The sequence below is a fragment of the Tenrec ecaudatus genome, chromosome 7 (assembly GCF_050624435.1).
Source record: "Tenrec ecaudatus isolate mTenEca1 chromosome 7, mTenEca1.hap1, whole genome shotgun sequence".
Taxonomy (NCBI): domain Eukaryota; kingdom Metazoa; phylum Chordata; class Mammalia; order Afrosoricida; family Tenrecidae; genus Tenrec; species Tenrec ecaudatus.
Genome location: NC_134536.1, coordinates 76462798 through 76488985, shown reverse-complemented (window position 1 = coordinate 76488985; position 26188 = coordinate 76462798). Strand labels below are relative to the sequence as shown.

The window sequence follows — 26188 nt, the reverse complement described above, 5'->3', positions numbered from 1 at the left end:
CTTGACTACTGTTTCCCCCAACTCTGCCACTCTTGTTCTAGCTCTTCTCTTCTGCCGGGAACATCTCCCTGACCTGGGGTCCTGATGCGTGTAAGAGCGCAACGTTGGGAGGTGACAATTCAGGTGTAAATTCCAGTTCTGAATCCCAACTGCCGTGAGGATTTGGGTGAATCAACTCATTGCTCGCATTTATTTATTTAGTAAAGAGTGTATTTGAATATCTTTAAGGACAATACTGCCACCACAGAAAAATGTACTTAATAAGTTGCACATTTACCCAATTGATGTCTGTGTGGATTGTGATAAGAACTGTACAAGCCCCTAATAAAACAATTAATTATTTAAAAAAAACAGTTACAGTCTCAGAAATCCACAGGGGTTTGCTATGAGTCAGCACTGACTCAATGGCAGTGAGTATACCAACCAGGTCCTGTGAGCAATGTGGAATAGACCATTCTCTAAAGGTGATAATAATTTATTTCATTAAAAATGTACATACAATTAAAAATAAGTTGCACAATTAAAATATTCACTTAAAATATACAAGATATAGTAACACGATTTATGCTTTGATATGTATATATACTTGTTTGTGTGTTTTAATTTTGTTTTTGGTATGAAAGCTTCAATTATACAAATACTGTGGATTTATTACCCCAACGGCCATAAACCTGGAAGAAGACCCGCGATGCAGCGAGAAACTCACAATTCAGCTAGGGCATTGACTACCACTTTATCGCAGCAGAGTCGCTGATCTGTTATCGGGGATAGCTTAGTACTACTCTCCAACTTTATTTACATAATTGATTTTTTAATCAATCTTTTGGGGAAAGATTAACCATAGAGAACCCATTCTCTACTTACACAAATTCCAAACTGATGAGCTATTGTGTTGATACGTAATACAGGCAGATACTTAAGTGATACTCAGAACAGTCCCAATGGGTCAGCTCAGAGATGAAGGTGCCAACTTCTGATTCCTGATACCAATCGCTCCAGAGAGACAAACACAAGTCACTGTCAGCCATTGTCAGAAAGCGCACGTGTTGACACTATTTGTTGCGTGTCTGCACTGGGATGCAGCCGTGAGCAAAAACAGGCATGGTCCCACCTCAAGGGGCACACAAGCTGGGTGACCGTCACTGCTTCTCAGCGGCATTTCCACCTCAAACTGTTGGCATGGTAGTGACCAGTCTGCTTTACGCTGAGCTGTTCTTGTTCAGAAAGGCCAGTCCGGTGCGCCCAGCAACAGTAAGGCCCAGGGAGAAGGGGTGGTGAGGGAAGCCTCTCCCCGCCCCCCTCCCCCCACCATGACCAGTCCTGTCCTCTCTGCCCAACGTCCTCATGTCCCAGCCTTGGCTAGGTCAGGTAAGCCACAGCTCCACACTTATCTGCACGTAGTTAAACCCCGCGGTGCCCCAGAGTGGAGGCTTTTCCAAAGGAGTTTTAGGAATGGCTGAGCATGAGATTATACCTCAACATTGTGCCAGAGTCCGCTGGTGGCCTGAGAATTCTGACATTGGAGGTAGTGTGTCCCTGCCTGCCTGCCAAGAGTACAATCAGCCTGGCAGTTTCTGACTTGGCCAAATACCATTATCAAATAAAACAAAGAGCAAGCAAACTGGAGTTTACAGTTAGAATCTGAAACGTTGACAAGCGTTTACTCCTGTGCTTATTTCTTATCAACTGTATGGTGTCAGGAGCCCCGAGTCAGGCCGAAAGCGGAGGAGAGAAAGTTGAGCCCACGTGTTCCCACAGACTGACAGCCGTAGCGATCCTCTACGGGGTCACCGTGAGTCGGAACCGACTCTCTGGCAGTGGGCTTGAGGAATAACCATGAAGAGCCCTGGGGCATTGGACTGCGCCCCACAATGTCAACGATCCACACCCAGCGCCTTGGACCTGTTGTCAGGAGAGGGCAGCCGCTGGAGAAGGACGTGGTGCTTGGTACAGTGGAGGGGCAGCCAAAAGGAGGAAGGCCCCCAGGAGATGGACTGGCACTGTGGCTGCAACGGTGGGCTCCCGCATAGGGCTTGTATTTAAGGGCTTTGATTTTGTGCTAATTACACACAATTTTTAACTTCTCGAGGAAGGCACAGGTCTGGGCAGGACTTCATTCTGTTGTGCATAGGGTCGCTATGGGTGGAAACCTACTCGGCGCACCTCCCAACAATTCCCTGATGAGGCTCTCTGCTCCAGCGAAGATTTACAGCTCCGGATTCACCAGGAGTTGGAACCTACTGGATGGCAGTGTGCTTGGAATGAAATACAACACTGACATTTAGGTGATTAAAGTTTTTGGACCACTACAGACAGCATGACAGAGGATTTTATTACATTTTAAATTTGGAGATTGCCATTGTGATGGCCATTTGATGTGTCAACTTGGCTAACCACCTACTGCCCCTGAGGCAATTCTGACACAGCGACCTTCTCGGACAGAATGGAACTGCTCCACAGGAGCTGCCAGACTATAAATCTTTATATACCTCCCACTGGTTCTGCTCCTTTGATCAAACCCTGACAAACTAAGCCATATATTTCCCCCATTAAATCTAACTGGTTATAATATTTAAGATAGAAATTTTCCTACTAAGCATCTTTATCATGGATGAGCTGTGAGGTTATTTTATGGAAGATGAGGAATGCATTTAACTGAACGTGTTGCTGTTCTGTTTTTTTTTCTTACATTTCCATGTATGAGATCTGGCAGCCTCATCTTTCACCTGCAGAGCAGCTAGTGGGTTTTAACATGTGACCTTGCAATTAACAGCACTCAGACACTTATCTAGGTGTTACCATGCAGGTATTTTGTAGAGGTGATTAAAGTTCATAAGCCATCTGCTTTACGTAAGGGAAAGTGCCCTACAGAACCTGAATATGCCCGCATCGGTCGAAACTTACTTCCATCAAGTTGATGCAAACTCATGGAGACCCTATAGGACAGAGCAAAGAACTTCCCTATGGGTTTCCAAGGCTATACCTTTATGGGAGTAGAAAGCACCAACGTCTCCTGCTGAGCAGCTGGTGGTTTGGAACTGCCAAACTTGCAGTTAGCAGTCGAATGGGTAACCCACTCAGCTATCAGGGTTCCTTAGTAAGTTGAAAGGCCCTCAAAACAAAGCTGAGGCTTCCCTGAGAAAGAGGAAATTCAGTTAGTGCCAGAGTTCCAGACTGCCCTTTCCAGTCCTCTGCTGTACAGATTTCAGACTTATTAGATGAGACACCCCTGCGCGTACCCCCCCCACACGATCACATAATCAAATTCTTTGCAGTGAATCCATAATGTACACCTTCTAGTGGTTCTGCCTCTCTGATTAAAGCTGTCAGAACTAGACATGCATTTTTTTCATTAAATCGGATTAAAGCTTACTATTTAAGATAGAACTTCCTCCACAAAAGTTCCCTTCATGGGGGATGAGTCGAGGGAGGCGCATCATTTTCACTGAAGAGGTGGAGTGCACTGATGTCAACACGTTGCTCTATTTTGCTACCTTTTCATACCTTTCCACTTGGGGCGCAAGGACACCCTCCTTTCCTAGCTCAGCCTTTTCACAGGTCAGAAAGAAGTATAATTAGCTACCGCATACATGTCAAGAGAAAGAGACGTTAAAAATCATGTGCAATTAGCACAAAATCAAAGCCCTTACATACAAGGGCTTCATACATACATGTGCTATGTCTTTATAAGACAGCGGCTGTTAGGAAGGTCTAGATTTGAGGAAGGAAAATGCAGCGTGAAGGAATTTCATCACGGCGAGAGCAGGCTTGCTCTTGTTTTGCAACAAGAAAATGGAATTTCCAGTGACTCAGCAGTGCAATCCTCATTATTCCCCAGAATTTCTCCAAACAGTTTCTTTTGCCCAGTTTCATTTCATCCTGAATCGACCTGACAGCTTCTAAGATGCAGATATTGTCAAGCACACACAGGATTTCAGCGCTGATCTAAAAATAAGACTCCAGAGGAAGCAGCAATTGATGTTAGATTCACATTTTAATGTAACAGAAAGTATGATTCATGACAAACTTTTCTAAGGAAAGGTGACGTAGTCCTTTAAAAAAAAAACCAAAACCAGGAAAACTCCACTTTAGAAATGCTTCAACAAGGAAGGCTTTTCTTGCTTGGGAGGATTTTCCTGGTGGTAGCAAGAATATGCACAAAGAACCATAATTCTCTTCAGATTTAAATATTACCACCCAAAATTCCAGGGGCATGTCTCCCATACACATCAACCATTTTACAATAAATTAATTTTCGTGACAAAGGACTAGTACCAGTAGATAGAATAGTGAAGAAATTTGTTACCATTTGCTTGCTATAACAAACATGTGCTTTCATAAATCTGTTCACTCATAAAAACTGAGTTTTGATGAAGGCAGTTTATAAGGATTATGCCTGTAAAAAACAAATTCAAATTCAGCAGTCCTTTAAACTTAAACTGAAAATCCAAGAATTGTCCTTGATATATACACCAATGTTTTCATGTAAACACAGAGATGGAGAAGAATTAGACATTGCTGTCAGCAACAGAAATACATAGATTAAAAAGATTATTTTATTTTACTTCATGCTTCCACTGGACACAACTGGCATAAGCAGAAGCAATAGATTTAGCCGCATCTTGACATTCCTCTCACACGTGTGTCAGTACGTTACATACAGAAAGAAATCCTTCTAAGGGAAAAGCAAGAGAGTCAGTAAGACTCCTGAAAGTCAGAACTTCCACCTTTGTGTCCTTCCGCTCTACCGTCAATGAGGTGGTCGATCAGGGCTTGCCCGCTGAAGGGAAGGGACGCGAACACGGGCGGAACTCAACACGAACACACTCGGCAGCACAGTAGGCACAAAGATGGGTGGATTTTCCTCTCAAGGTGGATTATCCATGCATTTCCGAGGCAGAGGCTTCCAGCACAAGGCAAACATTTTCAGATGAAACAGATGCCGTAACAGGCATATTTTCTACAGGGGTGCTTCTTGAAATCTGCCAGGGGGACCACCTGAATCGGAATTGGGAAGAGTGCGTAGTCATTTAAAAATGTGGATCCTCGGGCTGAACCCTAGGCGCAGGGGGGACCCAAGAACCTGCATGGTTAACAGTGGAGTGGCTCTGCGAGGGCTAACGTTTGAAGATCCCTTTTTGAGACGACTTGGGATCTCTATACCTCACTATCACGTTCATGCTTCTTCCTTATTGGGGGGAGAGGGGTCAACCCAAACCAGCAACTCCTCCCTCAGTAGGTCAGCAGTGACATCAGGAGTGGCATTTCCTTCCCCTCGAGAGAGTCTGAAGGAACCCAGGCAACACAGGATGATTCTGCACCTCAGCATCACAAAGGTCCGGCGTAGGACCTCTGGTGCTTTCAAATGGACACACATAATTGAAAGTTTCAAAACGGCGTGTACACTGTCCTCTAAGCACGAGGGCCCGTGTCACGAGAACGGCAGTCCCATGTGGTTGCTGAACTTGCACCGAGGTCCCGGTGCTCTTCGTTCTCGCACCGGGGGTCAGTCACTGCAGCGGGCCGTCCGGAGCCCAGCCGCAGCAGCACAAAAGTACCCAAAGACTGCTCACCTCAACCATGTGCAGCTTGTTTAAATAAACAAAGATGAACAAAGAAAGCGAACTTCCATTTCAACGCCAGCCACAAAAGGAGTGTCAACTCCCACTGTGAATCCATAAGATGAGCACAGAGGATGCCAGCTTTCCTGAGAGAAAGTCTAATGTCATAGATATATATATAATTGATCAGCTTTGAATCCAGATTGGAGCAATGATGAGAAGCTTGGTACAATTCAACATGCTTCTTGTATCTACTACAGTATGTAAGCTCTGTTAAGATCTCTATGGACAATCTGACCTGCAACTAAGAATAATATAAAAGTGAAATTAAAGAGGTAGGTGGCTATCATCTGAAGATGATACCAAAACTTGAGTTCTCTAGCCAACCGTGAGTTCCCGTACAGATCCAGCAGATCAAGAGCAGAGTTTTCCTCATCTTTCTTGATGTCATCAATCCCTCAAAGTCCCAAATCCTGACACCACGCGCCACACCCTTCAGTGGCGAGACACAGCTAATGAAGTAAAATGTGACCAAGTAATACTGCAGACCAGAGAGTGACGCTGACGTCAGCCGGCTCTTCAAAGAGCCATCCACTCCTGTGGAGAAAAGTACAGAGTTGGACAGGACCTAGGGGAGTCATCTAATCCAACTCTGATTTTACAACTCAAGAAATGAAGGTTCGTTTTTCCATTAGCTCACAAAGCACTAAAAATTCGGGGGGGAAAACCCTCTAACTCCCAAGTTTGTTCTTGGTTTGTTTGTTTTTCCCCTAGTGAACGTGCCTACATACAAGCGCTTCCTTCCTCCTTGATGGCCCGTCTGCAGTCCCATCCTGGCTGGTGGCTTTAGGAAGTGTGTGAATGGTGACAGACGTGTGACCAGCAGCTCTGGATGCTCCGAGGGACAGATCATCAGTAGGAGAAGAATTTGAAAACTGCCCTGCCCTATTAAAGCTTCCCCTAGATGGGGACCATGGCCCAAGTCTCCCTCTCTGTGGGAGACACAGCTCCAAGCACATTCTCAAGCTGCAACCTGGCTATGGGTTCGGTACTGAGGCAATGCTGTTTTGCCCAGCACATTTAGAAAGAGCACAGCTGGGTAGCTGAAAGCAGGGAACCCACAACTCCACGACATCCAGATAGTATTTAACTTCTCGGTCGCTGCCAGTCATTTTCTTGGCAAATCAAAGAGCCACCCTATGTCCTGTGAGCCCCACTGATCCATGATTTGAAGGTTCTACTGTACAAGGCTAGTACCACTGTGACTTTACTTTCCCTTTTCTACCTCCAAGCCTTTCTGGAATGCTAGCATATTTCCTTGGGCAGTTAGAACAATCACACTGTCTTTTTGTAGATCGATTTAGTCTACAGACATAAAGGGGGCATGCAGCTAAATCCCAGCGAGGTGTCAGTGTGGCACACAGCGTAACTGCCGTCCCAAGACTGGCAGATTTGGGGGTTCCAGCTCCACCACTGAACTGGGGCAGGATTTTAACCAGAGGCCTGCTTTCTTCATCGGGGGTGGGGTAAAGGTGGGGTTGGAATAATACCTACCTCACAGGATGCTGTGAAGCTGAAATGATGCACAGTGCCTGGCACATGGTACGGTGTCCAATAAATGGTAGCCCCTTCCCCTCATCCCCGCTACACCCAACGACGCCTTACAGCCTGTGTGGGCTGTCCCCTGAAGACATGTCCTTTCAGATTCGCAAGGGCGCTTTGTCTTCTAGACTTTCCCCTATTGCTCTAAAGAGTCACTATTGTGCTTAGGAAAATGGTTAAATTTATAAGTTCTCTCCTTTAAAGTTGTACATGCAGATAAAAAAAATTTAAAGGAACTATCAACCTAAAACTGATAATGCACAGGTTTCTCAAAGCACAGGTTAGGTACAAAAACAATTCTCCAAAATATGACTGAATTATTTTGTACATTGTTTCTTAAAGTGCACCAAAGTAAATATTAATGACCTTTGAAATGTCACTAACCCCCTTGAGTTATTTCTTTAATAAAACTGAAGACTAACCTATTAATATTATGGGGTTTTGGCTCCAATGTGATGGCAAAAAGCAGCAGTGTCTTCCAGGAGAAAGAAAAAAACTGATAAATTCAACTGTTAAGCACACTTTAGCAGCATATAAAAACACCTACAATGTAACGCAATCTCAGGCTCAAGAACGTGTAATCTTGATTCTCGTTTCAAAAATAAAATCAAGCAAAGAAATGACTGTCCACCTTAAAGCACGGCTTTCTCTTCAACTCGGGAGGTAAAATTTGTGGTCCCTTTCCTAGTGTGTCCCCTGTGGAACAGGGACGCTTGGGCGGCACAAACGATTAAATGCTGGACCGCGAGCCCCGAGGCTGGCAGCCCAAAACCCGTGCAGCGGTGTCTTGGAGGGCAGGCCTGGAGATGTGCCTCGGAGAGGTCACAGCCATCGAAACCACTGTGTACTCACCACACAGTGAGGGGCCAGGAGTGGGAATCAACTCCACAAACCTGACACCTATTCTTGGTCACAGAATTAGAAGGATCAGCATCCCTTTTCACACCGCACACACTCACGCGCGCGCACACCCCACAAATATATGGAAACAATAGAGTCTACGTGAGAAAGCCATGTGAAAGAAAATTCAAGGTCAAACCAATGACAACCATCACCCGAAAGGTCCAACTGTTCCAACAGTCACACCACGGTCCGGTGCTCACACACGTAGACGGCACTGGGGCGTATTCGTCGCCGTGTGTGACCAGGCAGACGAGGCAAACACTTGAAAGACTTGGGCATCATGTCCAGGCAGGCATCATGGAATTTCTTAATCCTCCAGTAGTAAATCAGCGGGTTCAAGGCAGACTTGAGGTAGCAGAGCCAGAGAAACCAGGTGCTGATCTCAAAAAAGGTGTGCTTGTAGTAAAAGTGCTCATTGAACGTGGCCACCAGGCTGTACGCGGTGAACGGTGCCCAGCAGACGATGAAGACAGCGAAGAGAATCAAGATGGTGGTGAAGGCACGTGTTTTAAAGCCCATGTCGATGCTCACCTGGAAAGGTCTCTGGAGACTCATCAGACCCAGTTTGCTGGCCTGGCTGAGGCATATGCCCTCGGGATAGCTGTGGATCCTCAGGGCGTTGTGCCGAAGGGTGTTGAATATGCCCATGAATGAATACAGGATCACCAGAAATGGTATAAAGAAGGAAATGAGGGCAATCAAGATCACATAAGCTTGGTATCCAGGATTCGTTGTGAATCCAAATATGCACTGGGGGGCTCGGGGGGGTATCTGGAGGTCAGGGCTTCCTACAGCCAAAGGGAAAGCTATGCAAAAGGAAGTGGCCCAAGAAACAGCGATGAGAACCTTCGCCCTGTGCGGACTGAGCTTATCCTGCCTCTGCACTATAATAAGGAAGCGATCGATGCTAATGATGAGCAGGATGGCGACGCCCTCGATCACAAACAGCCAGAAGAACATAGCAGACAACCGACAGAAGAACTTCCCAAAAACCCATCTGGTGGCGAGAATAGAGACCAGGGCGAAGGGCATGTTCAGTGCTGCAAGCAACATGTCTGCAAAAGCCAGGCTGGCAAGGAGGATGTTAATTGCAGATCGCATGGCGGCTTTTTGGTAAACCATGAGGCAAACCACCAGGTTCCCCAGAAAAGACACCACCAGGATAAACATCATGACAGCGGACAAAAAGATCTGGAGAGGCAAGTTTAGGCTCTTAGAGACTGGTGGGGTGGAGGGTCCCACAGTGCTGTTCGCCGTCCAGCTGAGCCCAGTGGGAGCCATGGATTCGAGACTGTGTCTAAGCACTGGCCCGAAGCCAGGGTGTTGCAACGGTGGAGGAGCCGTCACATTCAGGTAGGCATTTTCACAGACCACCACTGTGGTGTTGGGGGCCGCGGTGCGGGACGCAGTCCACACTGCTGAGAGGACCATGGTGAGGCTGGGCTGGGAGGCACAGGCTGAGGGGTGGACGTTCTTCTAGCATGTCAACACAGAGCAGGAGGATCATGTTCCCTTGGGGGGCCTGGAAGCACACTCCGGGAAATCGACAGAGAGTTCCATCATCCACAGGCGTCCGAGACCTGGAAACGAGGCCAAACAGAAAGAGCCACTGAGAAGTGTGTTGTGAATCACATGAGACTCCTTTGCCTTGGAGGATCAGACTTCTCTTCCTAACCTTTAAGAAGACTTTCCTGTCTGACCCCGTCAATGCTAAAATCTGCTTTTGTTATTTCTAATCAATCGTGATGGCAGCGTGACATTCTTATGGAAACTGAAAGCGAAAAGGATCCTCGAGTGCATGACCATCCCAAAGACAGACTGATCATTTAGTCGGCGTTTCTCATTTGGTTATTTTTTCAACATCACAGATTCTTTTTAAATCATTTTATTGGGGGCTCATACAACTCTTATCACAATTCATATATCCACACATTGTGTCACGCACATTGTACATATGTTGTCATCATCATTCTCAAAACATTTGCTTTCTACCTGAGCCCTTGGGATTCAGCTCATTTTTCACCCTCCCTCCCGCACACCCTCCCGCATGAACCCTTGATCATTTATAAATTATTATTATTTTGCCATGTCTTATATTGTCCAACGTCTCCCTTCACCCACTTTTCTGTTGTCCATCTCCCAGGGAGGGGGTTATATGTAGATCCTTGTGATCAGTTCCCCCTTTCAAACCTCACCTTACCCCGACCCTCCTGGTATCTCTACTCTCATTATTGGTCCCAAGGGGTTTACTGTCCTGGATTCCCTGTTTACAGTCACTATTAATATGAGCCAGAATTGACTCAATGGTTGTGAGATTAATATAGATTTTATCTGCTTTTCCCAAGTTTTACTTTTTTTTTGGAAATACCTATTTAATATTGATTCCTCTGCCATTTTTAGGCTAAGGTAAATCTGATTTGCGAAGAAGAAACTTGAGCACCTTTCTGCTTAACACCAGATAATCACAACCTTCTCATTCTCATTCTAACTCTCTTCCAAGAGGATACGGTTGACGAAGTTTGGGAAGTTGGCTGATATTCTTGTTTCGTACCTTTTTCCTTCCAGAAATCCCACCACCAGCCATATTGAAGAAACATTTGTTGTTGTTAGGTGCCGTAACATATAACTCCATACATAAATATAGCATTAGTTATATTTTGAAGACTTTTTCCATTTTTCTGAAGCCCTCTTCGCTTTACATGTTCTCTTTTCCCTCATTTTTGTTCTTTTCTGACATGTGAATTTCTATCCTTTCTATTTCTTCTCACTAGAACCTATCTTATTTGTGTTAATATCTTAATAGAAGACATCAACCACACAACAAAGATACGGATGTTGAGGGGGACTGAAAGACAAATATATTCAGTTGTTGGAAAATTGGCTTTAGAAAAATTGAAAGCTATTTAGTCATTTTCCTCAAAAAAAAAAAAAACTCTTTTGCACCTTTCTCTCACCTTTGCCCTCATTGTCTTACCAATTTTTAAATCCATTGAGTTTTCTGGGGAAGCCTTTCTAAATCTATTTTATTAAACCACTACATGGTGTGAGTTCATCCTTCAAAAGATCATTCTTGGAGATGCAACCTCTCTAATTGGAAAGAACTCTAGAAATCTGATACCTTTCTTTAGAAAAATCCTTTTTAATTTGGAGTGCGGAATATCCAAAAGCTTACAAACAGCAACGTAGTACATTATTTGTCCTTAGAATTAGTCAGCGTTTATAGAGACACTACTAAGGTTCCTTTATTCATTTCTAGAGTACAGGAGGTATGGGGGATATCCCATGATCCACCACTAATCTAATCAGAGGCTCTCTTTCATGCTTGTAACTGTTTACAAAACCTCTCGTGCCAAAGGCTGTCTCTGTGAATAAAGAGAATACACATTTTTGTTGTTCAAAATATTATTCAAAATTATTCAAATAATATTCAAAATATTAATCTCGCTATTCTTACCTTTACATTGTAATTTCTATGAACCCATTAGATGCTAGCCGCCTCGAGGTGCTTTTAAGATGAAAACCACACTGGATGGGAGGTCACCCTAAGTCACAGGGTGGCAGAGAAAATGACATAGGGCCACATTTGACCTCCTTTCCCAGCGCAAGGGAGAAGCAGTGTCCATTTCCACACCAACCTGAGGCCAACTGCCACTAGGCAGAGGTCAGACATGCCTCCGCGCTCCCTCTTTCCTGACCCGATTCTGACACCAACCACGTCTCTCATGTTATGACACGTTCCTGCTGTTTGATAACTCACTGCAATGGTCACGCGGAACACCCGGAAAACGGTGATGGAGGGTAGGAGGGAGGCTATCAGGATACCACACACGAGGATCAGAAAGCATTATAAATAGAGTTCCCGGTCCCCAGAAACCCCTCTTTAGGCAGCAGCTAAGTCTCTCTCTCTGGTCTATAGCTCAACAGCCACCTGGCCCCGTGGCCCCCTGGCCTCTGCCTCTGTCCTCTGCCTCACTGTCCCAGTCTCTGCACTGTTCCTCTGCTCTGTTGCCAGGTCTTCTCGCCTCAGCCTCTGGTCCCAGACTGGCAGGCATTTGGAATGTGCTCCACCTGTGGTTCTTCTTCTCTGATGGTGACAGGATTCCTCTCTGCTCCTGCTTCTGAGACGACTCTTACATACACAAGGAATGGCAACTAAAACTAACCAATCGCCTCTTAGTGTTTGACACACCCTATTTGTGTGGCCCCCAATCAGTCCGTGGGAGCTACAGAGACATGGATAGAAGCGATATATTAAGAAATTTCACTTTACCGCAATAGCAAACATTAATAAGTGCCGAAGGTGAGCAGGGATGGGCAGTGGCCTCCATGTTGTCAGCACGTGGAGAGCACATGCTTTGAGAATGTTGAGGGCAACGAATGTACAAATATGCTTTATACAACTGGTGTATGTATGGACTGTGATGAGTTGTATGAGCCCCCAATAAAATGATTTTAAATATAGACTTGCCTCCCTCCAAAAAAAAATACCTATGTAACACATATCATTAAGGAAAACGGAGCCACAAGTACACCTCCAGAGAAAATGTGTAACAGGGCAATGCATATCATAAGCCAAATGTAACCATTATAATTGTATTTGAATAAATAAACAAATATACCCCAAGAACAATAAACAAACAATAGTTAACTGTCCTGATCACGTTTGAGGAAAGAAAGTAGAATGTGGAGTGGGGTCCAAAGGCAACCATAATTTTAAAGATGGTTTTGAAGTTGTTGTATGTTTAGTCCTCGCATTTTATTGTTCTCCCAAAGCTCTGTTTACCACAAAAACTTCAAATTCAATCCATCCAATTATTCATTCATTGAATATGTATGTAAGAATGTACGAGGTGACAAGAACTAGAGAGAAAATGTTGAACAAACCGTTCCCGGGTTTCGGGTTAAACAAAGTAGATGGCCCTCAGACACTTCATCATGAGCTCACTGAACTAGCCATAAAGTACTTGTTGTTGTTGTTGTTGTTAACAAAGTGTATCAACCCCAAAGGGGGGGGGGGGATAGGGCTGAAAGAAACACCAATAAATAATCAACTTACAACAAGAACTTTTAAAGGCAGTAAGCAGATGGTATTGTAGCAACTAGCTGAACAGAGCAGAACAGAGAACGCTGTCCTCCATAGTGCCAGGGGAAGATGCTTACAAGGAGCGGAACAGCTCTAAAGCTACAGTCTTTGCATGGGGAGGCACTAGTTACCACAGAACGCGCATGTGATAAACTGACTAGGAACTTCGATACAGAGCTGCTGGGACACCAATCCCCGCAAGGCCCCCTTCCCTAGGACATAAAGCCATATGAAAGCATATACCCCCATCCTACTAGCCCAATTTGGGGATACAACTTTCTCTGAGAATCATCAACTTGAGCACATCAGTGCGGGGCTGAAAATAGAGGGGCCTCAAGGAATGTGAGCATAGTCAACATAAGAACCTATCCGCCCCCCCCACCACAAGATTCCCAACTCCCAGAGCGAGACATACAATATGTAGAGAAAGGCCAAGTTGCATCTGGGGAACAGCCCTGGATGAACACATTCTACACACTGACATTTGTGACTACCCCAAGAAAAGGCCAGATTGGTCACCTTGTACTGATACCCACCCACTGTCAAGCCAAGACCATGCACACAGAGGATCGAGTTAGTTTTGCAGTGCCTACAAATATGAATGATCAGTTTCTCTGCTATAAGGGAACTTCAAAAAGCTCATGGGGAGATGCAATTACAGGATCATCACATTTATCCATATACTTTTTGAAGCCTCCTCATGTACACAGTTTACAGCGGGATTAAACAATGGCAGGCTTGCAGTTAAGCACTAAAAAGCTAGGAGTTGTGATCGCAGGCAACACAGCATGGCATGCAGAGACTTAACAACGCCTTTGTCCCAACATCTGTACAGTGCCCTTGACTGCTACACTCCCGCTCATCAGAACGTCAGTGCTCTCGTCCTGGCTCCCTCTTCATAACAGGCCGTGTAATGATCAAAGCAGTGCTTTTGGATTGTCATAGTAACTAGGTCAAAAGAGTCTTTCCTCTCCGAAATTATCATCATCAAACAGGCTTGCGACTTGAATGTCCTTTGAATTTTAAATAAAACTAAATAAAAGTCTTGTGTTTATCATTTTAATTCCCAACTTTGGGCACAGTAACAGCATGACAGACCATCCACTTAGTTGGTAATATTTACATAACAGCCTGACATTGGATCCTCATTTAAAATTGTCTTTAGTTGGCATTTAGTGGAAACTCTTAATACATTTTCTAAGTAAGCAAAATCTATTTTTGTGTGCATATCCTTATAGATGAATAGATAGCTTTCTTTGGGGGGGTGGATAACAAGATAACATTTTTGAAATGAAAAAGAACATTTTAAATCTTGTTGAGAATTCTGTACAACAGAAATAATGGCCCAAACATGCAGATAAAGATGTTCACTAGAGCATCATTTAATCGTAAAACCTAGGCCCTGTCTATTTACACAACAACACGGTAACAGTTAATGAATTGTGCTGCATACATACTTGGAACTATCAACCACTAAATTATCACAGCAATAAGCCAATCTGTAGTCAAGATACCAAATCATGTTGATTATATGCTGAGAGATAAAATCAACACAGGGAGAATAACATGCCCACGGTCCCACTGTTGACTGTGTGTGCAAATGTCTGTCTGTGTGTATATACTGTGTTACACATGTACTCACACACGTGAGGGGGCTTCAAAATGTTCATGGGGGAAAATGGAATGAAAGCATCATGGAATTTTCCCCACTAACTTTTGAGGAACCAATCCCACCTCACCCACCCACCTACCCCGAATATACGTACATAGGCAGGCAACACACCAAACTGACAACAAGGGTTTCCTCTCTGACGGGGAATCAAGAGGGGGAATATGTTTTCCTCTTTGCCTTCTAGCTTTTGTAGAGCATTTTGATACGAAGCCCATGTTGGTTATTTAAGTACTGCCACGCTGCTCTTGACCTCTTTCCTGTATGAAAGTCCTCGAGGATGCAAGCCCCCACCCATCTTATTTGTAATCTGCCACGCCGATCACAGAGCTGCGTACTCTAGTGATGCCAGGTTAACAGGCAGCCAGCCATCCCACCCCTTCATCGCCTGAGGAGCCAATCACAGAGGAGCCTGTCTACAGCAGGGCTCAGCAAAGGCCTCGGGCTCTGGAAGGGCCCCGTCTCAGAGCTCCCAGCCCCACTATGTTCACTGCACAAGCACTATCGGTTGTCCTTGATGCCACTGGTCACAGGCTAGCGGGAAGGATTAAAATGGCAGCAGCTCTAGATCTCTCCCCTGCCTTCAGAAGCAAAGTAAGCACGGCAACGCCTGTCCACGAAGACAGAACCGACATGGCGGAATACCCTTAACTGGAATTTGAACTCCAGGAGATTCTCGTTCTTGGTGGTCGCTGGGTTCTACAAAGCCATGGTGCACACTGACTCAGCGACGACTGAATGGTGGCAACGAGAGAAGCCTGGGGTTGAGGGTCACATTTTCATCAACCATCAATAAAACACTGGGCTTATGTGTGTTTTGGTTTGAAGATACGTTTTTTTTCATGTGGACTGTTGATTGTTGTACAGTGACCTCAGGACCAGCAGCAGCGTGACTCAAGCCTGCGCTCGTTTGATCTCACATGTGGGTTCCCCAGGCGGATGAGCACCACCTTCTCACACGAAGAAACACGGGCTCCGGGTCACGCTAAGCAGCACTTCAAAGCAGATTACCACAGACAGCACAGGGGAACATACACAGGGCTCCCCACAGAGCCTACCAAGGACAATGGTTTTTCATTCAAGAGCCGAACGAAGAAGGCTCCAGGCTCCGCTGGAAACGTGCATGTTGCATGGCTCCACGTTGATACCACTCAGCTTCGAGCCACGAAGGAACACGTTCCCACCCAGAATCTGGATTCTGGTTTCCGAATACAGTTCAGCAAAGAGCACGTTCACAAACACAGAATCTGCAAATGATGGAGACAGGCTGCATCTGTTTTAAACAAAGTATCTACAAAAATGGCTTCCAAAAGCTCATGGGGAAATGGAATTGAAAGATAATGGAAGTTTTCTACAGCCTTTCTGAAGCCCCAGTACATGCCCAAGAGGGAAGAAGAGTTCTGATGTTGCCTAATTGGGTATTCGCTTCCGTCCCGGGCTCTGCAGACTATGCATAAGGAGTATGGGTGTCACACACCATCCTTACGGCCAGTTGTCACATTCTTAGCCAAGAAGAATTCCCCAACCAAACCGAGTCCATTGCCATCAAGTCAATTCATTGCACGCGACCACAGGGAAGAAGCTTTTCTTAAGATTTCCAAGACTGTCATCTTTACAAAAGCAGTCTGCCACATCTTTCTCCAGGAAAGCAGCCGGTGGATTCAAACCATCGACCTTTTAGTTAGCAGTGGGGTGCTTAACCACCGTACCACGAGGGGTCCTTTGAAGAATTTCACTTCATCCTTATCTTTCTTGTCTTTCAGGAAAGGAACAAAATTCAAACTAACACAGGAGGGAGATCATCACACATATATCCACATTCCGTGTCCCTATTAGGTCACTAGGAGCCTTGGAGGCACCGTGGATTACACATAGATCTGCGAACCAAAAGGTGGGAGGGTCAAACACATTGACTGCTCTACAGGAGAAAGATGAGACTGTCTGGCTTCATCAAGATTTACAGACTTGGAAGAAACTTTATGGCGCAGTTCAACTCTGTACTGCAGGAACTATCTAATGAGAACCCACTGGACTTTCTATCTCATGGCTATCTAGTCAATTCCAACTCACAGTGACCCTAGAAGACAGAGCTGAGCTGCCACTCTGGGTTTCCGAGCCTATTGATCTTTACAAGAATAGGAATCCTCATCCTCCCCCTTGGAGCCACCCAGTAGGTAAGTAACCCACAGGGTCACCAGAATATGGAGGTCCGACTGACAGAGGGAAATAGTAGTCACGGGGCATATCAGAATGGAAACAAGAACACCCTTGTGAGTGTCCTTCTTTTTTGAAAAATGGGGAGTGTGGAAGCATAAGTTCATAAACAGCCTTTCACCAAAATTCAACTTTATCGTACTTAATAACTAAAAATAAGTTTTTACAACCCAGTTTGTAGTCCACATTGATAAAGCAACATCTACTCTTGCTTGGATTTTGCTGAATCCTGTTATTCTTTGGCTTGTTTGTAAACAGAGTAAAAGAATTGGGGGGAGGGGAATGAATGAAAGAGGACTTTCAAGGATTCAGTGAGGTGGAATAGAGTAGAGGTGAGTGAGGGTTTACTGATGCTATTTTTAATGAAGATAAAATTATAATTGCTTTTAAAAATCATTACTTTCAAGAATATATAACTTAAAACCTATAAGCAATAAAGTTAATGGGAAAAATACTGTGTGCATATTTTAAATATGAACCATAGCAATGTTCCATTTATAACACTGTTCCATTCCTAATACATTTCAAATTCCAATCAGAACATTCACTGCAAAAAAAGAAGGAATATTCTCATTAATATCTCAAGAAACATTTAATTCTGTTTCAGGGGAGGCTATTCTACAAGTGACTTCTGATGACAATTAAAAGGGAAACTTGAGTGGCAAGAAAGGCTAGTGTTGAACAGAACAGTAAGTTTATTATAATTACAACTAGAAAAAATCATTTTAAAATCACTAATAGAACATTACCTCTCGGGAACCTCCCGAGAAATGAAAAGCACAAACAACGATGAGCTTCATGGGTGATTCGTTTTCTTCATATTCTTAGTCTCCGGCTTCTTGTTTTTAGCTCGCCTTCCTCTGCTCACTACTTCACCGAGAATTCAAACCTCTACCTGACTTCAAACTGTACTGCGGAAAATGCAGGTTAATATAATTTCATGGAAGAAGTACTGCCAACGTGCCCCTTAACATGAGGATGGGGGCTTCATTTCATTTGCCTTGGGCATTTTATCGGGAAGGACATTTTATCCATGGAGAAGAACATCAAGCTTGCTAAGCAGAAGGTCAATAAAAAGAGGAAGCCCTCTGCAGAGTTGGATTTCACTGTGGCTGCAACACATGGCTGAAAGACATCGATGGATTCGAGGACAGTACTGGATCCAGGAGTGTTTGTTCTGCTGCACACAGTGTCATTATGAGTCAGTAAAGACTTAAGTGCACCAAAAATCAAAACCAATGTGAGTTCAATGTCATTGTGTTCTGCTTACTCTCTTGCTCATTAGGTAGAGGACAGAAAACTGCCCTGAAGGTTGGACAGAAAACTGCCCTGAAGGTTGGACAGAAAACTGCCCTGAAGGTTGGACAGATCTCTGGGTACTTACTTCATTGTTCCTTGGTTATTACCAAGCTAACCTCTGTGTTCATGCCTCCCACATGGAAGAAGAGTCACCAAATGTTAAAATAAAACGCTATTGAAGACCAATAGAAATCAGAACATTAGAATTTCTGAAGGTAAAGTTCTAAATGAATACCTTTGGATTTTTAAATTAATGACTGAGTAGCATTTAGTTGAGTCTGCATGTCAAAAATATTTTAGCAGTCACGTTTCTGATTCCTTGGAGTTTATTCTATAGTCAAGGTGTGCTGGGGTTGGGTATAAATCCAGGAATGATAGGATAGTTGTAAGATGACTGCTGACAAGTCCTATAATTGATAATAGTGGGGGGAGAGTTAGCTTGCTTTGCCATGGTGAAATATTTGAAAACCTCAATCTTTTCTTCATTTATCATGATGTTCCCTAATGACACAGTTTGAGAATTTTGGTTTTCTTTACACTGAGTTGCAATCCATACTGAGGCTGTAATCCTCTACCTTCATCAGCAAGTGCTTCAAATCCTATGCACTTTAAGCAAGCACAGTTGTTATCTGCATATTTGTTAACAAGGCTCCCTCCAATCCCAACACTACACTCCTCTTAATATAAGGCAGGCTCCAGTTGGACATCCCCTTACAGAAGGGTCACATGGAAGAGATGAGCCAGTCAGGATGCAGAATGGCACCAATGAAACACACAATTTTTCCTCGAGTTCTTTAGTGCTTTCCCCACTGCCCCCATCATGATCTCAATTCTACCTTACAAATCGGACTAGACCAGAACATGCACATTGTTACAGATAAGAACCTGCAACACAGGGAATCCAGGAGAGATAAACCCCTCAGGGCCAACCATGAGATTAGAGACACCAGGAGGATACGGGAAGGTGGGGGGAGAAAAGGAGAATCGATCACAAGGATCAACATATATAATTCCCTCCCAGGGGGATTAACAACATAAAAGTGGGTGAAGGGTAACATAGGACGATATAAGATATGAAAATAATAATCTACAACTTATCAAGGGTTCATGAGGGAGGGAGAGGAAAAATGAGGAGCTGATATCAAGAACTCAAGTAGAACAAAAATGCTTTGAAAATGATGATGGAACCTATGTACAAATGTGCTTGACACAATGGATGAACGTATGGATTGTGATAAGAAATGTAAGACCCCCCAATAAAAGTATTTAATAAAAAAGCTTATATATATATATATATATATATATATATATATAGTCAGCCTCTCTGATTATCTGTACAACCTATAGTTTGAATAAGTTTGGTGACAGGATACAACCCATGCACATCTTTTCTGATATTAAACTATGTAGTATGTCCTTATTCTATTTGCACAACTGCCTGTTGGTCCATGTACAGGTTCCACATGAACACACCTAAATGTACTGGAATTCCATTTTTCTCAAGGCCATTCATAGTTTCTTTAGGTCCACACAGTAGAAGGACTTAGCATAGTCAATAAAAGACAAGCAGACATCTTTCTGGTATCCGCTACTTTCAGCCCCAAGATCCATCTGAAATCACTAATGATAGCTCTTTGAAACTAGCCTGAACCTCTGGCAACTCCCCGTTACAACCATTATTAGATGATCTTCAGCAAAACTGTATTTGCATGTGATATCAATGATATTGTTCTATAATTTGAGCACTCTGTTGGGTCACTTTTCTTTGGATTATGTACAAATATAGCTATCTTCCAGTCAATTGGCCAAGTAGCTGTCTTCCAAATTTCTTGGTGTAGACCAGTGAGTGCTTCATCAGCCCTTTGAAACCTTTTGACTGATGTTCCACCAATTCTGAGAGCATGGTTTTTGGCTAATGTCTTTGGTGCAATTGGAACTTCTTCCTTCAGTTCCATTGTTTCTTGATCATATGCTACCTCTTGAAATGGCTGGATGCTGACTACTTAGTTCTTTTTGATACAGTGATGGTGTATTCCTTCTGTCTTCTTTTGATGTACCCTGCATAATTCAATAGTTTATCTTTTTCACTATTGCAACTTGAGGCTTGAATTTTTCTTGAGTTCTTTCAGTTCAAGATATGCTGAATGTGTTCTTCCTTTTTTGGATTTCTAACTCTAGGTCTTTGCACGTTTCATTATAATACTTTAACTTTTCTTTTGAAAATGCCTTTTGAAATATTTTACTGTTAAGCTCACTGACTTCATAATTTCTTCCATTTGCTTCAGCCACTCTATAATCAAGAGCAAGTTTTGGAGTCTCTTCGGACACCTACTTTGATCTTTTTTTATTTTTAATGACTTTGTTTTCTTCATGGATGATGTTCTGGATGTCATTCCCCAGCTCACAGAATGACTGTCTTCTGTTGCTAGTGCTAAATGCATCAATTATGTTCTTGAGATGTTCTCAAAATTCAGGTGGGATAAACTCATGGTCATGGGGTAGTTACCTAATCTGGTGTCAATTTAAAAGGATTATGAGTGAAGGGATGGAGTCTGGCCTGTCAATCAAGATATAACCAATGAGGCCTCTGTGTAGACATGGCCTTCTCCTGAGAATTCTGGGAACTCCTATTTTCCTCCTTGGAGATGGGAAATATTTTCACTCTGCTCACTCCCTTAGAGACACTCTATTGACAAGACACACGGCACTATGGTGATAGACCCCATCCCCTGGGAACTGGAGAAGCCACGTGGAGACCCCTGCCAGCACCGAGATGCTTACAACGCCACTGGATCCAAAGACTTTCTACCCACTGGCCTCTTATCGTCCTGCATTCGGCGTCATTGCATGAGTTTTTTGAGTTAGAAGAGGACTTTATAGATTGGTATCGGACATATGGGCTAATATCGGACTTTTGGGGTTGGACTGGACTGGGTTGGGATGCTTTCTTAATGTACACTTACCCTTCATATAAAACCTCTCTATACACATATGCGTTCTATGGGTTTGTTTCTCTAGTCCACCTGGACCATCACAGTCATTCTTTGGCTCCTGTGGGATTGTCTTCATTCTTTCCAGCTTTAATTAAACTAACATATGAGCAACTGATGGTCTGTTCCAGCTGGCCTCTGGCCTCATTTTAGCTGCTGATCCTGAGCTTGTCCATCGTCTCTTCCCACAGACACACACAACTGGATTTCTTTCAATTCCACCTAGAGAAGTTCACATGTATAGCTGCCATTTGAAGTGTCGAAAAGGGGTATTTGCTATGAAAAAATCATTGGTCTTGCAAAATTCTGTCATGTGATCTCCATCTTTATTTCTGTCACCAGACCATATTTTCCAACTATGGTTCCTTCGCCTTTGTTTCCAACGTGTGCGTTCCAATAAACAATAGTGATCAATGCATCTTTACTGCACGCTTGGTCAATTTTAGACTGAAGAAGTTGCTAAGATTCTTCCATTTTCTTCATCACTAGCTGTAGTCGCTGGTGCATACATTTGAATAATACCTGTACTGACACCAGATATAGATCGATATGTTCTTTCTGTTGATGAATGCAATCCCATTCCTCTTGACCCTGTCCTTCCTGGCATAATAAACTATATGCTTTTCTGATTCGTGGTGGCCCTAACAGCCCAGCTCAGCTCACTAATGACAGAACATTGATCTTTATGTGTGCCATTTCATTTGTTAAATCTCAAGTTCCCTTGATTCATACTGCCTACATGCCCAGTTCCAATGGTTAATTGATGCTTGAAGCTGCTTGTCATTTTGGGTCAGGTCACATCAGGAAATGGAGCTGCTGAAGGCTTTCCTCCCATAGGCTTTCCTCCCATAGGCTTTCCTCCATCCGCATCATTCTGGTCAGCTCCACTTGGAGAAGGCAGCTCTTCCTCACTCAGATTTTGAGTGTCTTCTGGCCTGAGCAACCCATCTTTCGGCATTATCTCTGACAGTGCTCTGCTTCTATCCATGAGGTTTTCAGTATCTGACAAAGTTTCAATGCTATCTATAAGGCTTTCAATGGCTAGTTCCTCTGAAGTGGGCAGCGTATTCCTTCTTTGTAGTCTCTTCCGCCCTGCTGAATTCAACACGTTCCATTTGTGTGGCTGTGCTGGCATGGGAAATAGCAGTGACATCGCTTCCAGCATCACAGCAACACGCAAAGTACCACGGCATGACTAACTGACACAGTGGTGTTTCCAACTGACAGTTACGCTGCATAACAAAGTAGAGCTGCCCCTTGGGGTTTCCTAGCCTGTAACCTTTTGGGGAAGCGATCATGGGATCATTCGTCCCACATAGTCACTGACAGATTTGAACTGGCCTTTCAGTTGGCAGCCAAGCACTTACCCAGTATATCTCCTGATCTAGAGGGCTATTGCTCTCAAACGAAAACTATTAAATAGAAAAATTAGTAACGGACATCTTACTGCGATATTAAAGCTTTTGTTAACCCCACAACCAAATTTTCAGCTGCCAGGTCAGAGACGACCTGGTTATCTCCGTAAAAGGGGGCAGGCACAGCTTAATCAGTCATGTTAAGATTCGTTCACGGTTCTTGCATTCTCTTGCCTCTTCTCTTTATAAGCCTCATTGTAACTAGCCTGCTTCATATGATTTGTTTTGCTTGTGGAATCTGAATGACCTCCCTATAGGTTTATGAATAATTGCTTAGAATAAACGTTGTTTCAGTATCTTGGAGTCTTTATTATATTGAATCATATAAATCAGTAAGAAGGAAACAGTAGCATATAAATCAGTGCATTAGAAAACTCTTATAAACTATAAGTGGACAACCAAGAAAAAGAGAGTTGGGTTGAAGGAAGTTGAAAACGTGCTTTGGACTCATTCAGATGTTGCCCTGTCTGCTCACTCATCCCACCTGCCACCCAGGCCAGAGCTGCCTGCCCAAGCCTGACCCGAGGAACCCACAAAGGTCGATGTCTCTAATCTCCTTTCAACTCACTTCTCTTATTCCTCACTGTGGGGCACGGGCGCTGCCTTCGCGGTGGTAGCCTGGAGTGGCTGTTTGACCCATTTCCAAAGAAAGGATCAACTAATACCCTAGAGGCCGACCTGTGTGAGAAACAGAAGAGAACTGGCACATACATGGGCCTCCCTTCCTCCCCTGATTGCCCAGCAAGTTGATGAAAATCAGTTGAGAAATGAACTCCCATCCATGGCAAGCTGTGTCAGAACAGAGCTGTGCTCTCTAGGGCTTTCCGTGGAATACGGAAAGAAGGAAGGAAGGAAGGAAGGAAGGAAGGAAGGAAGGAAGGAAGGAAGGAAGGAAGGAAGGAAGGAAGGAAGGAAGGAAGGAAGGAAGAAAGGAAGGAAGGAAGGAAGGAAGGGTGGTAGTTACATCATCTGGTGTCAATTTGGGACTTGAAGGATTAAGAGTGAAGGGATGGAGTCTAGTCTGTCAATCGGGTCATATCCAATGATGCCTCTCTGTGGGCATGGCTTTCTCCTGAGAATTCTGGGAACTCCTGTATTTTTCCTCCTTGGAGGCAGGAGCCATTCTCTCTCACTGCTGACTCCCTGAGAGATGCTCTACTGATGAGACACATGGCAATACGCTGATAGACCCCATGCCCTGGGAACTGGAAAAGCCACATGCAGACCCCTGCCAGCACTGAGATGCTTACAACGCCACTGGGTCCAAAGACTTTCTACCTAGTGGACTTATGGGCTTGATCTGAATTGAGCTGGGATGTTTTCTTAATATTCAACTGCTCTTGAATATAAAGTTCTTTCTTATACACATATGCATGTCTATGAATTTGTTTTTCTCATCCACCCAGAGTAACACAGGAAGTTTTATATATGCCTTCCCTCCACAGCGCCTCTGGATAGACTCAAACTTTTAATTGTTAAATTAGCAGCAGAGCTCATTAACCATCTGCAGCACCCATGGACTCCCCAGATGGATGAAGAATTCTTTAAAGCCTGTCTGGAAGACATCCCATATGGTAAGTTGCGGCCAGGTCAGTAGCACAGCCTTGTGCTCGTGTCTTCTCCCTCTCGGCCTTTTAAAGGAGCCCTGGTGGTTCAGCAGTGTTCCTTAGGCTGCAGTTTGCATGGTGCACGGTCTGAAAACACCAGCAGCCCTACCGGAGAAAGCCTGGGCTTTCTACTGCCCCAAAGCCACAGTACTCGCTGCGAGTCAGCACTGAACAGATGGCAGTGAGTTTAGTGGGAGTTTTGGGGGGATTTTGATGTGCTGAGAGTGTAGCTCCCAATATGGCATTAGATAATAGATTTGCATTGAGCATGGTTTCTAGGGAACCCAAACTAAGAAAGCGAAAAGGCACTGGAAAAGAGATGCTCACTGTCTTAGTTTTCCAGTGGTGCCCCAGCAAAAAGTACCACAAGTGGGTGTCTGAAAAGGAATAGAAATTCTAATCCTCCTGAAATCTTGGCTTTCCGGAGCCTCTGAGGTCAACGTGGCCCACTGAAAACCACTGCCCTGGAGCACTCTGAGAGCCTTCACCTGTGAGTGACAAGCCCTTTCCTGAAGTCCAACAACGCTCTGCGGGTAATTAGCCAAGCACCTACGACACATGGAGCACGAAGCTCTGTCAGTGAATTAGCAAACCGTGATCAGTTGTGGCCAAAGCAATTTCAAAGGTCACGCTAGAAAGCACGCTTTAAAGTCCACCAGTAATTATTTGAATTGTTCTTCAAGGAAATTCTGTCTGAAATTCAGTATGTCCACAAGTTATTTTGTAATCTTCATTTTAGCCTGTTTCCATGCCAATGAATTCAGAAGCTCTGGGGTGTAATGATCAGTATAGGATCTTCTTTGAAGCATTTTTTTACTGTCTCATAAAAAAATGTTGCCCCAATGTGCAATTTACACATTGAATAAATTTCAACCACTATATTAATGCTTCACTATTAAGTATAGCACTTTAGAGAATCAGAATTTATTTTCTCACAATGTCTACTGATCCTTCTCCAGCAGGCTACTCTTACACTCTCATTCTGATTCAGGCATAATTCTTCCCAGGAAGCCTACAGTTTGAATAAGCAGGCTAGTGCTCTCCAAGTGCCTTCTCAGGTAAGCCCTGTGTTCCATGAACATTGTCTTCTCAAGAACAAAGCACCTGTTGGGAAGTTTTTTATTCGGTCTTTAACTAAGACCAAGAAACAGGGGATGACTGATTTTAAAACGAGCTCAGCAAGCTGGAATTCCTCTGGTTTAAATATATTCTGTTAAATATAACTACCAATCCAGTAAAATACTCATTAGCATGAATCCCTTTAATGAAGTAACATAACCGTCTCATACTTCTCAGAATTTAGGGATAATTTTAAACATGGAGCAAAAACTAAAACAAGGAAAGTCATTTCCTTCCATCACGTCTTTTTCCTCCATTCCACATTTCCCCACACATGAATATGTTCCAAATGCTGGAAGTTCTTTAGACATTTCATCCTAAATGACCGATTCTTAGAGGCCCAGTGAAACACCTTGATAAGGTACAATTCAGGTACCTATTTAATTATGAAGACTGGAAAAACACGGTAAAGGCTTGTCATCTTGTAATGTGATGTAATAAAAAGTAGAATGCAACATAACATTTCTAGTAAAACCCTAACACTGTTGCAAGCACTCGTGTAACTCAAGGAAAATAATCACACAAATGCTGAAAATATGTGTCCATTTTTTTTACCATTATATTGACTTTCATCATTTTTATGAGAAAATAATAGTAACTTGAAGCTACAAGAACATTTTCAATATATTTAGAAGTGTAAAATCAGGCCTCATTAAATCTAATATGGCAAAACTTCAATCTAGAAGAACTATGTTTTGAAGCTGAGTGGCGCAGGCTAACCCTCGA

General features: G+C 43.7%; 1 protein-coding gene across 3 annotated transcripts in view; it reads right to left on the bottom strand.

Annotated features, from left to right (window-relative positions):
- Window positions 1-3975: 3975 nt before the first annotated feature.
- The window catches only part of GPR63 (G protein-coupled receptor 63), a 50503-nt gene continuing 28290 nt past the window's right edge, over window positions 3976-26188 (bottom strand). For all 3 annotated transcript variants that reach the window (XM_075554752.1, XM_075554751.1, XM_075554754.1), the window contains one exon: window positions 3976-9646. In XM_075554752.1, coding sequence (XP_075410867.1) covers window positions 8244-9497 — 1254 coding nt within the window. In that variant the 5' untranslated portion in view covers window positions 9498-9646 and the 3' untranslated portion in view covers window positions 3976-8243. The remainder of the gene's footprint in view (window positions 9647-26188) is intronic.